The 13,763-nt window shown below is 40.9% G+C and overlaps 1 protein-coding gene across 1 annotated transcript in view; it reads right to left on the bottom strand.

Moving 5' to 3' along the window:
* The window catches only part of LOC109992196 (carbohydrate sulfotransferase 15), a 42,343-nt gene that overhangs the window by 7,975 nt on the left and 20,605 nt on the right, over positions 1-13,763 (bottom strand). Inside the window, exons 2-4 of the mRNA XM_020644721.3 lie at positions 11,002-11,574; positions 8,150-8,489; positions 3,412-3,555 (exon numbers count right to left, since the gene is read on the bottom strand). Of these exons, the coding sequence (XP_020500377.2) occupies positions 3,412-3,555; positions 8,150-8,489; positions 11,002-11,442 (925 nt within the window). The 5' untranslated portion in view covers positions 11,443-11,574. The remainder of the gene's footprint in view (positions 1-3,411; positions 3,556-8,149; positions 8,490-11,001; positions 11,575-13,763) is intronic.

Raw genomic sequence — 13,763 nt, 5'->3', positions numbered from 1 at the left:
CATAAGCAGTCAGATAGTGTCATTTCTCAAACAATTTGAGAGCAGACACTTTATCATGCTGTGCTGAGAAATAATATCCAGGATTCATTAGTCTGTCTGTGCCTTCATTATCCTCTTATCTGTGAAGAGAAGCTGCGGTGCATTTGTAGAGAGAACACAACACAGGCCTTATCTGACTCCCCTCCTTGGAGAAACGGAAGATAGCCTGGGCCTATTTTCTGTGGTGACAACAGAGAGAGTGAAACAGGATCGCTGCTAATGCTGCTACGCCTAAAATGATGCACACACTGTGATCATGTCTATTTAAAGGTCTCAATGTCCATTAAAAGAGCTTATTTAGCTCCACAGGGAGAGGCCGTATTAGGGCAAACAAACGGCAGAGCCAGACCGGCGTGCCTCTGGTGTTGGCTGGTGGTTGAAGAGTCAGAAGCCGAGATCCTGGCCACAGGCCTGCACCTTGCTGCGCTCTCTCAGGGCATGGTGGGAATACAGAGTAGAGTTTTGGCACACTCCTCCCAGTTCTTACAGGGATTATTTATTTAAAGAGGGAAACAAAACAGGGCAGCATGCTAAGCTGCACTCAATGCAACAACTCAAAACCAGCGTGAAAAGGCTTTTGTTGAAAATCAGTTTTTCTTGCAGCTGAGGATTTTTTTTTTTTCAGATTTTGTTTTTGACAGCGGGAAACGACAGCTGGATGTATGACACCTGAAAATGGCAGCTGAGATATTTCACCATGTCCACTCACAAAACTTATATCCAATTCATAGCTTTCAGTCAGTAGTTAGTAAAGTGGAGGCCACCGTGCAACACTCTGTGGAGCATGGACACCTTTTCAAAAATGATGCATGTTTACATCAACTGCCAATTGCATAAAAATGAAGTTAAGATAAACTGCAAGTTTGGGGAACTTGTGATCCTTATACAGCATCCCCAACACTTTTTATATCACTAAAATAACAATGTCCTTACCAGAATTTCACTTCGGTCATGTTTACATTAGGTAGTGGAGAATCCTTCCCCCCTAAATCCTACAAAAGTATGGACAGCTTTATCTGTTTTTAATGTGACCAGGGTCAGTAATGCTGTATGGAAAGTGACGGGCAAGAAATTCTTTATCATCACAGCACAGGTGTTAACTAGCTGATCTTAGCTAGTTAACACAATTTAACATTACTGTCAGGATTACTGTGTGCTGTCACTTTCAGTCAATGTTCCAGGGCAGTAAAGTTAGTTAAAAGGCACTTATATTTTCCTCAAGTTAACACAATATTTTCCCGCACGATTAGGAGAAGTCTGTTCTTTTTTCCCCTTTGAGGGCCAGTGGAGCGTCTAATAGCATTTATCCACAAACTCCTCTCGGGGTTTAAAAAAAAAAAAAAAAAAAAGTACAACCCAGGCTTGCTCATCAGTTAGTGCATCCAAATGAACAGCAACTGTCTTTCATTTAAAATACAAAAAACGAAACTGGTTAAAACATGTAGGTGGTAACTGGACTTTTCTGTAGCAGGCATCAGTACGAAGCCTTTCTTTTCCTCCAGGTGGGTGACTCCATGACTGTGTGATGTCACATGAAAACTATGAATGTCTAATTTCCCCACTGCTTCAAAAACAGCTTTTTGTTTAGTCACGTCTACCAAGTTTTGTGATTGTACAAAATGATGCCCTTTTCATGGTAAACAATGCTTCACCATGGCAACTTTGCAAGATATACCAGTATGTAGAATATAGAGAGAGGACAGAGGTTTGTAGGAATTCTCCACCCCACTGTGGTTATTATTGCTGTCCTGAGAAAAAGGAAACCATCAATGGTTTTTATTTTTCCGAAAAGTGTCTAAGTAAAGCAGATGGAAGTCCTGTATTATTAAGCTGTTGGAGCCTCTCTTTAGGGCTGAGTCACTGTCAGCTCCTACACCCGCTGCTCTGCTAGCAGATTTGTAATATTGGAGACCTGATTACAAGTGAAGTTCCAGGCAAGTCTCAGGTCACTCCAGCTAAACGCTATAGTCTGCAACCTGAAGAGGGCACAGAGGACTGTCAGTACATGGTCCACACACAGGTCACAGTGCTGATACAAGACCTGAGTTACCCATGTGATACATCAGAGGGTAGCGGATGGCGATAGATTTACCCTCCAACATGGTGTGGCACTGATTAACACTAGTCAGAGTAAAACAGGAAATGTTCGGTGCTAATAAAACTGCCTGGAGATATGAATATCTTAGATGAACGTGGTAATTTGTACCTTGTCTTCTTAGCTTCCAATTGACAAATTATTCTTTGTAAAACCATTACGCTAAACATCAATGGCCTTTTACTGGAAAAGACATGATGATAAGCAACTTCCTATCATAGTGTGCCAATCAAGGGTTTGCTGAGATTTATTGAGAAAAGCTAAGTTTGATAAAGATTTTCCTTGGTATCATTTTATTTTGAGACTAGAGTTCATTTTAAAAGTAAAACCAAAAGTAGGCTCAGGGTTAGGATGGAGGATGGAGAAATACATTGGACTGGTGAAGCTCTGCGTGTCTCTTTTCAAAATCCCACAGTAATGAAATTGGAGTGTCCAAATCATGTGAATTCAGCTCTAATTCTGAGCCAAGTCCTTTCAAATACTTGAATTACTAAATATCCCAATGTGGATCTGTTAAGTTTTATGTCCTTAAATGATTTATATGATTTATGTGACTGTTTATCAGAAGAATGCAACTCCTGACACTAATGAGATACGATCAACTAGAGGGAAGACATTTCACTTGAACTACAGAGACACTACTTGTGTAACTTCATTTTAGACAACTATAGACTATCATATATTCACTGGAAAGCAACATGTACTGCTTCCCCATTAACTTTTTAGGACAAAAATACATGTAATTCAGGCTTTCTCGAAAACTAGACTAGGTAAGAATGACAGCAAGTCACTGCAAACTTTAAAGTATATGAGCAGCTTGTAAAAGTTGGGATTAAGACGATTAAACTAATGATTTTAATACAAATAAGTGAAATGACTTAGTTTAAGATGGGGGATACCCAACCAGTGTCTTAAAAAAAATAATAAAAATACTGGCACAACACTTATTTCAGCACTTGCACAGTTGTAGCAGTCCCATTAGAAGTTATTGGCAATCTAAAAAAAATCTATAGTAATTATAATTAAACATTTAGTTGATTTTGATTCCTGCAAATTAGTCTCTTGCATTCATTACATTTGCTCACTTGTATTAGTTATTTAGGACTTTAAAAGTATCGTCTGAACTGACCATTGATAATATCTAGAAAGATTGCAAAGTTTTGATGCTACTAAAAGAGAACGCGTGAATTCATCCGAAAACTTAATTTATCATAAGGTTCAAACTCAGTGAAAATAGACATTACTTTAACTAACAAAGAATTCACCATTTTTCTTACCTATGATGATGTTAGGCTGGCTGGGGCTTCCACTGGTGTTTGCTGTGAGGTTGCCTTGGATTTGATAAGCAGCCTGATCGAACAAGTCCAGGTAGTCCTCAACTGGGTATCGATCATGAAAGCCCTCGCTCAGACGGATGATACCTGGGGGAGAAGAAGAAGACAAGGTACGATCACGAAGGATTCAAATACAGCAACTTGGTAAATGTCCAAATGCATCAAAATATGATGCTTTAGTTTCTGATGGCTGCTAGTTTATTGATTTGTGTGGTGATGAAGTATAATTAGAGCTTAAAGAGCCAAAGTGATATTGGGATGGGGTCAGGAACTAAAGCATGAATGAAAATAAGTTAGTTGGTCAATTAAGAAAATGACAGCAGGATAAAAGAGGAGGATAGTTTGAATGTCAGACAGTGTAACAAGTTAACAGAGGAAATGTGATGAGAAGTTAAAACTACAACAAAGTTGCACTAAATAAATTCATTAATCCACCATTTTACCTTTTCAGGGGCAGTTTACATCCTTCAATTAATCATATATCATAATATATCATTTTACGAGTGTTTTACAATATATCAATAATCACAGAATCATTGTATCGGGATATACAGCGTACGTATCTGTCTTGAGCTGCCCAGCGTTCCCCACTCTGACTAAGTAGATTTACCTATACCCAAACAAACTGTGACCTTTTGGTTGTTAACCATGCATGAATGACTGATGACAAAAACAAAAAGTCATGAAATACGAAATGTCAGAAGCAGGGATGCGCCAATGCATCAGTTTAACATTGGCATTAGCCAATAAGGGCCCTGTTGACAGAAATCAGCCCATCAACAAATAACTTTAAATCAATTTAATGGTCGCATCTATTACACATAACTACTGATTCAGAGAAGAAGTTTTTTCTTGTCAGAGGAAGTGACCTCTTGGCCAAACTATGATTTGTTTTCATGGTCTAACATTAGGGAAAATGTTGGCGGTTTAACACCGTCAACAAGGGAGTACTAGCAGCAATTTAAATATATTAAATCTCAGCTCAGACATGAAGAATGACGAGGAAGTAAAGAAGCGAACAATGGCAATCAGCTATTTTTAAATTGGTATCTGTATCAGCTCTGATTTCCACAATTGTTGCATCTCTACCCAGAAGGCTTCATTTTGTTAAGTCTGACAGTTTTGCATTTTTATGTTTCTAACTTTTAACTGTCACTAGTGCTGCCAAGCTGCTGTTGATGAGTTTGGAGAACTTTTTGAAAGTAGAAGCAGACTAACATGTTTTCCTTTTGGGATACAAATATACATATAAGACTGGGTTAGGGTGGGACACTGTAGTACTGAGTTGGGTGTGTATCCATCAAGAATGTTTTTTATTCCTGCGCTTTCCCCTCCATGTGTTTCTGAGATCACAATAAAGGAGGAATTCTGTCCAAATAAAATCCAACCGCACATCCAATCAGAATCCAGCAGGGAATACTGTCCCTTCTCTGTTTCTTGTGTTTCCAATTAAGAGCCGAAGTGAAGTTAATGCTTTTAAATGCAGGACAAGCAAATGTGTTTTCCATCTGAGCGGCTGTGGTTGGCAGCATAATTACAATTTACTCTGCAATCGTGGAGATTGAGTGTAGGACTTAGGAGGATCCATACAGCATGCGGATAATGAGGTTGGTCAGGCGTCTGTTTCTCTCAGTGATAGTTTGATTTTGTCTCAGTAAAACACCTCCCTCTAGTTAGCAGGGAAACATGATTAGAAAAATCCTGTAAAAAACATGTACCCGCATCATTATTTATCCAGAGTTGTTAAACGAGTTGTGATGGTGCTGGTGTGTCGCTCGAGGGCTTTTTTCTTGTTTTTTTTCCCCCCATCCCTTTGCTTTTTGATATGAATAAAGCGTCACCTTATTTCCAAATAGTTTCTTGATTGGTGCTGAATAGGGCCAAAAAAATCTGATTAACATTCAAACTGCTTCTCTTTGAAAGTTATGTGGCGCGGATCGCATCAAATCACCTTTTCACTGCACCGCACGAGTGGAGCCTTGAGGGGGGAATGAAATAAATAAATACAAAACAAGAGCATTTGAATTCAGAGTGTTCTCAGAGGATGTCTTAAGAGAAAAGTGCTGATTGCAAGTGCATAGCTGCAAGCAAAACACTGGAGGGAATAGAAGGATGGAGAAAGGAGAGATGAAATGATGGAAAGAGAAAGGACTATAACTAAGAGAGAGAGGGACTATGTCCTTGGCATACAGCGGCATTTAGCTGCTACGCAAAAAGCACAAGGCAAACATCTCATTCACATATTGCAGCTTTATGAGGTTCAAATAATTATCAACTAAACGTTAACACAACACACTAAACGAAGTATTGCATGCTGACTCATAAATCCACCAGTTAGGTTTTGGGAGTCTCAGAGGGATTAGGAGCATAGTCAGCAACTGGGTGAACTTCAAAAGGATCTGTTCGGCTGCCTAAACTAAGCCGCCTTCGATTTTATTTGGTGAAAATTTGGATGAAATTCCCCCCAAAGATGTGTCCAATGTTGTATCTATCACACCAAAACCCATCAGTGTTTGAAATGATGAAGCAATTTTTAGATGGATAGCCGCAGGCAAAGCGACATGTACATGTCATTGCAAAGCAGAAGAATCACACTCATGCACAGTGAGATATCACCATTAAAAGATTGGGTCCTCATGCTGTGCTGATGAGATAGTGCAGCTGCTGTTCTTAAAGCAGAATTAGTATGAGATTATCTACACACTGTTTGTACGCATAAAGTCATTATCTAATCTGCTTTCAATTTCCTAATCACAGCTGACTTTGAACAGATCTGCGCCCTACAGTTTAACTGCTGCTCTACACATTTTTTTCCTTTCACAATATCTACACAAAGGCACACACACACACACACACACACACACATTGATGCCTGCCTCTTGAGCTGCTGAAGATTCTCCATAATTCATGAGTCTTAATGGCAGTTCCAGTTATAGAAGAAAACAAAAGACATGTAGGTATTGAGAGTGATGATTTCCTTCTCTTGAGGGAGTAAAAGCTGAAGATAATTTTAGATTCTTAGCTTCTTCAAAACATCATGCTACCCTGCATTAATTATCTACTTAATTTGAATTTGGTGTCTTTGGTGAAAAAGTCAAAAAATCAAACCGAATGAGCAACGCGGGGAAGCATCTGCACTTTGAATAAGGGTTGATTTTGTCTAATACAGAAGGTTTCAGTCTTACTCCAAGATCACACACCGAGTTTTAATCCCATCTGTTGTGGGGGGTGTTGTGGTTCTAACATCACAGATGCACATGGCAAAGGAAAAACACACGATGGCATCGACACATCGAGATAACAGAGCCGCCATACGGCCAGATGTCTGCTTTGAGGCGGCTCTTAACTCTCGTCGCACAGTTTGAGGGTTTATCTCTTTGTTTTGGGAAGTGACATATCACCACCTGTTCAAACCTAACACAACTAACAGTGTGAGTCAGCCAGGATTAAAACATTAGGTTGTGTGTGTATACTAAAATTCCATACTGAAAACAGCCAGTCAAAATGCACAAGTCTCCACCAGCTGAATTGGCAAATATTCCATTAAAGTAGCAAGAAATAACATCCTAAAATATGCCACAGCTCCCTCATAAATCAAAATGATTTGCTTTCTAATTAAGTAAATCTGTGATTGCTCTGTTACTCTTCTAAACGGAGGCATAAAATGTACATTTAGCGAAGAGAGCGCTGTAAAACACAGAGCTAGAAGCTGAGGGAAGAAAAAAGTTTAAAGATGGCAAAAGTGTGTCGTGAGGAACGAGGGCAGCATTTTCTAAACAAGTGCAGGAAACACTGCACCCACACACGTGGGCTCAAAGCGTGTAAGGAGGCTTTAGATGCTGGGTTTTTCACATGTAGGCCTACTTTAGTAGGTTTTACCACGAGGCATCTAGAAGCCTACATTGAGCAAAATGTAGATTTTGATGTAAGCCTGGCTGAGCTGTAAATGAGCATCGTCACCACAATCAATGTAACAAGAAAAGAAAATGTGTGGTAAGATGATAATGATTCTGTAAAAGCATGCAAAAGAGCGGAAATTAAAGACCTGGGGGTTCAAAGAGCTGAATTCAAATGGTTTTAAGGAACATAAATACTCCTCTTGAGCTGTATTTTCGTGCTAACAGGTCTCAGGTAGAAAATAAAACATTACGTTTATTATGCACAGCACACAATAGGTCTTGCATATTCATTTCTTTGTTAATTGCTAGGGAGATTGAACTGCATGCACCACAGATATTTAATTCATGTCACATTCAAGGACCAAAGCACACCCAGATAGTTTTCTCAGGAAAAAGTATAATTGTTGTTGTTGTTTTCTGGCACATTTGATGTTGGAAAAAGTTGAGCTTGACAGTGTGTAGTTGTCAAAAGGAGTTTCCCCCCATTTTACAACTGCAATCAATAGAAATTATGGTATGTAGTTCCCACAATTCACAAATCTCTATGGCATTAAGAATGCAGGAGATAATTAAATTGTGCTCATGAATCAGACAAGCGGTGCCTTTGAGCCGAGACCCCCTTCAAGCGTCAGTCGTTGAGTGCTTTTCTGAAGCTCCCTGAGGTATCGCTTTGACAAAATGATATACTAGTCACACTCACACTTGTAATGCTCTTGGGCTCTCATTATTGTGTACCAGCCTGGAGGCCTCTACCGCAGCAAATTATAGTTTTCTCTACTCACCAAACCTCTTTCGCGTCCACCAATGTGGCTCTTTGAAAGTGGTGAACTTTACGTCAGGGTGAAGCCTCAGTCTGTCGTACAGGTCCGTGGTGCCACACTTTGGCTGGCCAATGATATAGAAATACGGAAGGCACCGCATGCGGTAGAGTTTCCCATCGCGGTGGTACATGTGTTCCCGAAAAGTGTTCCTCAAGTGCTGAAACACAGTCCGGAAGCGCCTCGAGTAGCGTGCGTACAAGTTTGTCCTGTAAGGGTCCAAAGTGATATTCCCAGTGTATTCCTCATACCAGCATGGGTTCTTGATGGCAGGAAGGAATTTGCTGGGGATAACGGAAAACATCTGTAAGGGAAAGAAAGCACAGAGCGTTAAACTTAAGAGTTTAAACTTGAAGTATTTTAGACAAAGCCTTCTGTAAACCCCTGAAATTATGATTGCTAATGCTGAGGGATGGAAGATAAACACATTCCAGTCATTTCACAGATCCTATAAAGGAAGCGGTTTGTTTAAACAATTTAAAATCCCTTTTTTGTACAAGCCACTGTTTTGGCAGGTGCAGGAAACCACAGCCTGTGTGGGTTTCAGATGAACATTCAACGACAAGTTTGTGCAGGAGGAGTCTCTGGAGGGCCAGACTCACATTAAATTGTCTTTAAATTCAGAGACACATTGACACAAGTGAGCACACATACACCGCAGTCAGACAGTATTTAGACACTTTGACATTTCATTTTTTCTGCTAGCCCTCAGGGACACAGTCTTCCAGTTTTAAGAGACAGAAAGTCACTGGACATGTACACATTACACAAACTTTATACAAACGTCAGTCAAGCCCAGAAGACATCAGTGTATAGTGATACCCTCCTTGTTTTCCTTTACTATGCTCTGCCTGGCCTTTACTGCCACCATCCTCACTTTTAACTTAAGCTTCCTTTCTGGTTGAGTTGAAACACATGATCTACTACTTTGAGGTCAGGACACTGCCAGTCAGTTTAGAAATACTGCCCTGGCAGTTGTTTGCCTCTGCCAAGTTATTCAGCTTCATTCATTATTGTTTTTAACACTAATTTGTGGCAAATCGACTGTCCAATTACACTCTACTTTGAAATTATTTTATGATAAGCATATGGCCTTTTGTTAAAGTGGTCACAGTGACCCTGCCCTTTGATGTTTCACCACCAAAATCAAATCGGCTTTATCCTTAAAAGGATACTTCACCCATTTGCATTAAGCTTTGAGTCATTAGAAACCTGGTAGTATTTTTAAATGGTCGTGCATCCTGCCCTCATTTTCCCCTGAGATAGGAAATCTTTGTATTTTTAAGTCTGAAAAGGAGCTTTATGATGACGCAAAAATCGTCATTTTGCGTCATTGGAAGCTGTCGCGGTTAGCAGGGTGAAACTACAACGCTAGTTCCTCATATTTTCGACCACTGAAGCTACATACCTATCACAGATCGTGGGTGGGAACTGACTCCCAGAATCGAAACTTAACATCCGCCATAGGCTATTGCTTGGAAGCAATGCTAACAGGCTTCATGGAGAAAGCTAATAATGTCGAAAAAATATAACTATAGCGGCGAGACGGCTGCTGTCGACCGGCTGGTCTGGCCGCCGCAGCCAATAGACAAAACCGTCGGCAGCAACCATCTCGCGGCTATATTGCTGGCCGCCGGTGGCCGCTGCCAGCTCAGCAGCCGAGACATAAGGCCTGCCTGTCGGCGGCGGTGAGGACAAGGAGCCGACTCGAGCTGGGGTGGACTGGTAGTGTCGGTGCTCTCACTGTTTGCCTATGAACACAGACATAGAGTCTGTTTTCTGCCAGGAATTTCCAAGATGCTAATTCCTTCTGGAAGAAATCTCACCGCCATCAAGGCATAAAAGCACAAACATTGTCCTGATTAACCTGTTCTGATTTACTTTGTCTTTGTGTACCCAACTACAAAATGTGGTTTTGTACACCCACAACACTGAAACCTTGAAGTTCCATTCATTTCATATCCAATTTTCTTGACTCAAGTGAAACAGGCGAGACATTTCCAATTCTTTTCTGTCTCTTCTCACATTTCAAGGTTTTTTGAAATGTGACTTTTTTTTTGCTGATCTAACACAACACAGGCCCGTGTTACTATGCCTTGCTGGCTGCCTGGGAGACACGGCTACTTTGAGGACAATTAATGCCGGATCCGTCCACAGATGTGGTATTGATTGTCCTGCGGCCACACTCTTCTATTCATTAGCTGGTTCAATAAGAAATTAGTTATGTCGCAAATAGCTCTGGCACAAGCCATTATCATTAGAATGAACAATTAATTGAAGCCGGCTTTGAGGTGAGACGGACACTTCAAGAAAGCTACTGGGGCCAATGTGTTTGAAAACTGTGGGATGACTTTGAGCTTTGAATCTCTTTGGTAAAAAAATTGGTAGAGACATATGCAATTATCCAGAGTGACATGAGGTGTTGTACAAGGTTTGTAGAGCAGTCTTATCTCTTTATAAATTAAATTAGAAACTGCATCTAGTGGGGAATTAAAACAGCACTGCCGTATTGAACCCTCTATGGACGGCATGTAGGCACGAATACTGATTCCAATCACCTTTTCACTTTGCATTTAATTACGCTTCAAGACCTACATCTGTGAATGGCAATTAAAGGACGGATCTATATCATGCTGGACCATGTTTGTATTATGATTAAATTAGATAGATAATATTGATACTACTGAACACTGTTGAATTCATTACATTACCCAACCTGATAACAAAATTAAATGTCCAGTAAAATATGTGTTCTCAAGATAGCCTTGAACACGCAAAGGGAGGAAAAAGACAAGAGACTTTGTAGTTATACTCACATGTTGCTCACTGTTTACCAGCGTCTTGAGCTCTGGGAGCTGACGCCTGCTACGAAACTCCACCTTGGATGTGATTGACTTGACCACCAGTTTGATGTGTGTGTAGTCTTTGACTGAGGAGAGATTAAAGGCAAAAGGTCCAGGGCTGACCAGGCTGCTGAAGTGGTAAGGGGAAGGCGTGAGGAGGAGACCCTTCTTGTCTCCTGTCAGGATGTACGAAGCCATGATGAGGAACATTACAGCCAGACCAAACAGGAAGCTGTAGAGCCGGATTTTGCGAAAGCAACCCAAGGTATTCCAACGTCTCGGCAGCTCCCGTTTCACCTCCAGGACCGCAAACAGGTTCATTGGTGTGTCGTCCACCTGCAGGATGAGCGGCCTCTTGCGGTAGTCATCCACAGAGGAGCCCAGCAGGCTGTATTTGTAGTCCATCTGTGTCATGGTGTCAGGGCTTAGACACAGGGAAGTGTTATGGAGCAGGGACCAGCCAGGCAGGAGGTTTTGTGTTGGGGGAATGGCAAAGGGTGACGATCCATGATGAGATGTGAATTGGCCACCTCATCTGCTGAATGCCTGGTAAGAGGAAACAGGAAGAAAAACAGCTAAGAAATGACTAGCTATCGATATTGACTCACCTTCTTGTGTGGGCTGATTTTGCAACTTTCAAAACCGCAGAACGATACAAAATAACCCTCTACCAATGATGAGGCATGGAAATCATCACAAGTTTTACTGGTGTAACACTGTGACATAGATTGCATGCCTTGCATTTTTGTAACTAATTCTTTAGGTTACCAGGTTGACCAAGTATGTGGTCCAAAAAAAACCTATGGCTGAACAAAAGAAAGACAGATTGACAGTAGAGATACAAGGTGAAAGAAAGCTGTCTGCTTGAATATTGATGTCCTGAAATACCACTCAAAAGGGTTTCCTGTAAATGACAACTCAGCGTTTCGCACGAAAACTCTGTCAGAACTAATTATTGAGAAATAATCTCTTCACGCAAGGTTAAAACACTTCCTCTTACACTTCCTATTTTAGCCACACAGCTCAGAAACAAGCTCCCACGCCACCTAGTACATCCAACCAGTGTATCAGAGTCACAATGTGGAGGGAGCGATAAGAAACGAGGGGTGCATTCAGCCCAGAAACCACAGGGCCGCATGTCAGACTCTCCTGGGGTTAGACATGAAATATAAGAGATACCCGGTCTGGACCCGAGAAGGGATTATGTAATCAGAAAATGGTTTTCCTCACTATGAAGTCACATGGATCAACAGCCGCACACAGATAAAAGGAGAGCTAATTTCTAAAGGGTGAAAGAATGGGGGATCTTTTAATGATAATGCTCCTGCAGCAGGAACGTCGAGTTTTATCCTTGAGGCTTTCTCTGTGTCTGGAGCTGAGCCAACATGATGGCAGAAAACAATATGGCATAATGACAGCGAGCCAGCAGAGCCGAGGGTGTAGGACAGAATCTGAAGGATGAGTTGGATGTGAGGGAATATTATTTAGAGCCTCTGGTAATGCTTCACACCTTCACACCTGAAAATGGAAGAATTCCCCCGCGAGTTTGACGTATGTTACACCTGCAACCTTGCTTCTGCTCGCATACATCACAAGATAAGAAGTGAGTCATCGCTCCTCCTTACGTCTGCTGAAACTGTCTGCCCTCCAACCACCACCGACGCAACCAGGGCTGCTACAACCGCCGCTCATCGCCCACACCCCATGCACATATCTGTATTTGTGGAGCTTGCAGCGGGGCTGATAAGAGGGTGGCCTGAGAGGGCCTGCCTCCCCGCTCAAGCAATGTCATTTACCCCCAGCTGTGCCCTCAGCATCAAGCCACAGCAACAGACTCTCCCAGAGCCAGATGGAGGAATAACGATCACCTTCCTGAGAAGAAAGATTTCCAGCCCCAAAGAAGATGTCTCATGGCAACTTACATTTCAGAAAAATAGAGTGCTTGTGCTTGAGAATAAGTCATCTTTCTTGCAAGAAGATGAAACCTCGGTTAGATATGAACAAAGGTTGAAAGGTGTTTGTGGCAGATTTACTTTAAATAAAAAGTGTAAGTAGAATAACTTCAGGTGCTTGTTTTGTTCAGAAACCATTGTATTTTTATCCCCTAGATTTTCACACATGTAAATGTACCATCTCTTGCTTACATTATCAAAATGATCTTGTTACTTTGCAGTTAATATATTTAAGTGAATTATTTTATTTAATCCTTAATTTGCCTTCCAAAGGAACAATTACAGCCCATATTGATGGAACTATAGAACATTGAGAGACTATTTATAGGCATAACAATCAGTGCATTTCACACGTTACAGACATAACATGAACAAAACAATCACTATGTTTACATGCAGTTAAAAAACAGTCGCTTTATCGAGTTAGTCTGACGAAAATGAACTTAATTGTGCATGTGAACTAAATGTAAAATAGCCCCAGTTAAACTGGACAAACAATCTCATTTAATTGATTCTCTCATCGGAGCTAATTTTGTGCGTCATTTTCATTTGTTTTGTTTTTCTATTTTATTTTAAGTTAGAATGATTTCAGTTCTGTGTCGCCCAAATATTAAGCAATGTTTAGTTAACTTTGCACAGAAACAGAGTTGGTGTTTGTCCTTCAAAGCAGCCAATACATTTCTGAATCTGAACCTGTGCTTGTCACTCAAACCCCAGTAAATACCCGACTAAAGAGTGCAAGTACTTCTGCCACCTTTGGATATGAACTTTTTTTACTTTTAC

Source organism: Labrus bergylta, chromosome 21, assembly GCF_963930695.1.
Source record: "Labrus bergylta chromosome 21, fLabBer1.1, whole genome shotgun sequence".
Lineage (NCBI taxonomy): Eukaryota > Metazoa > Chordata > Actinopteri > Labriformes > Labridae > Labrus > Labrus bergylta.
The sequence above is the reverse complement of the archived record's forward strand: the minus strand, read 5'-3'. Positions and strand labels throughout refer to the sequence as shown.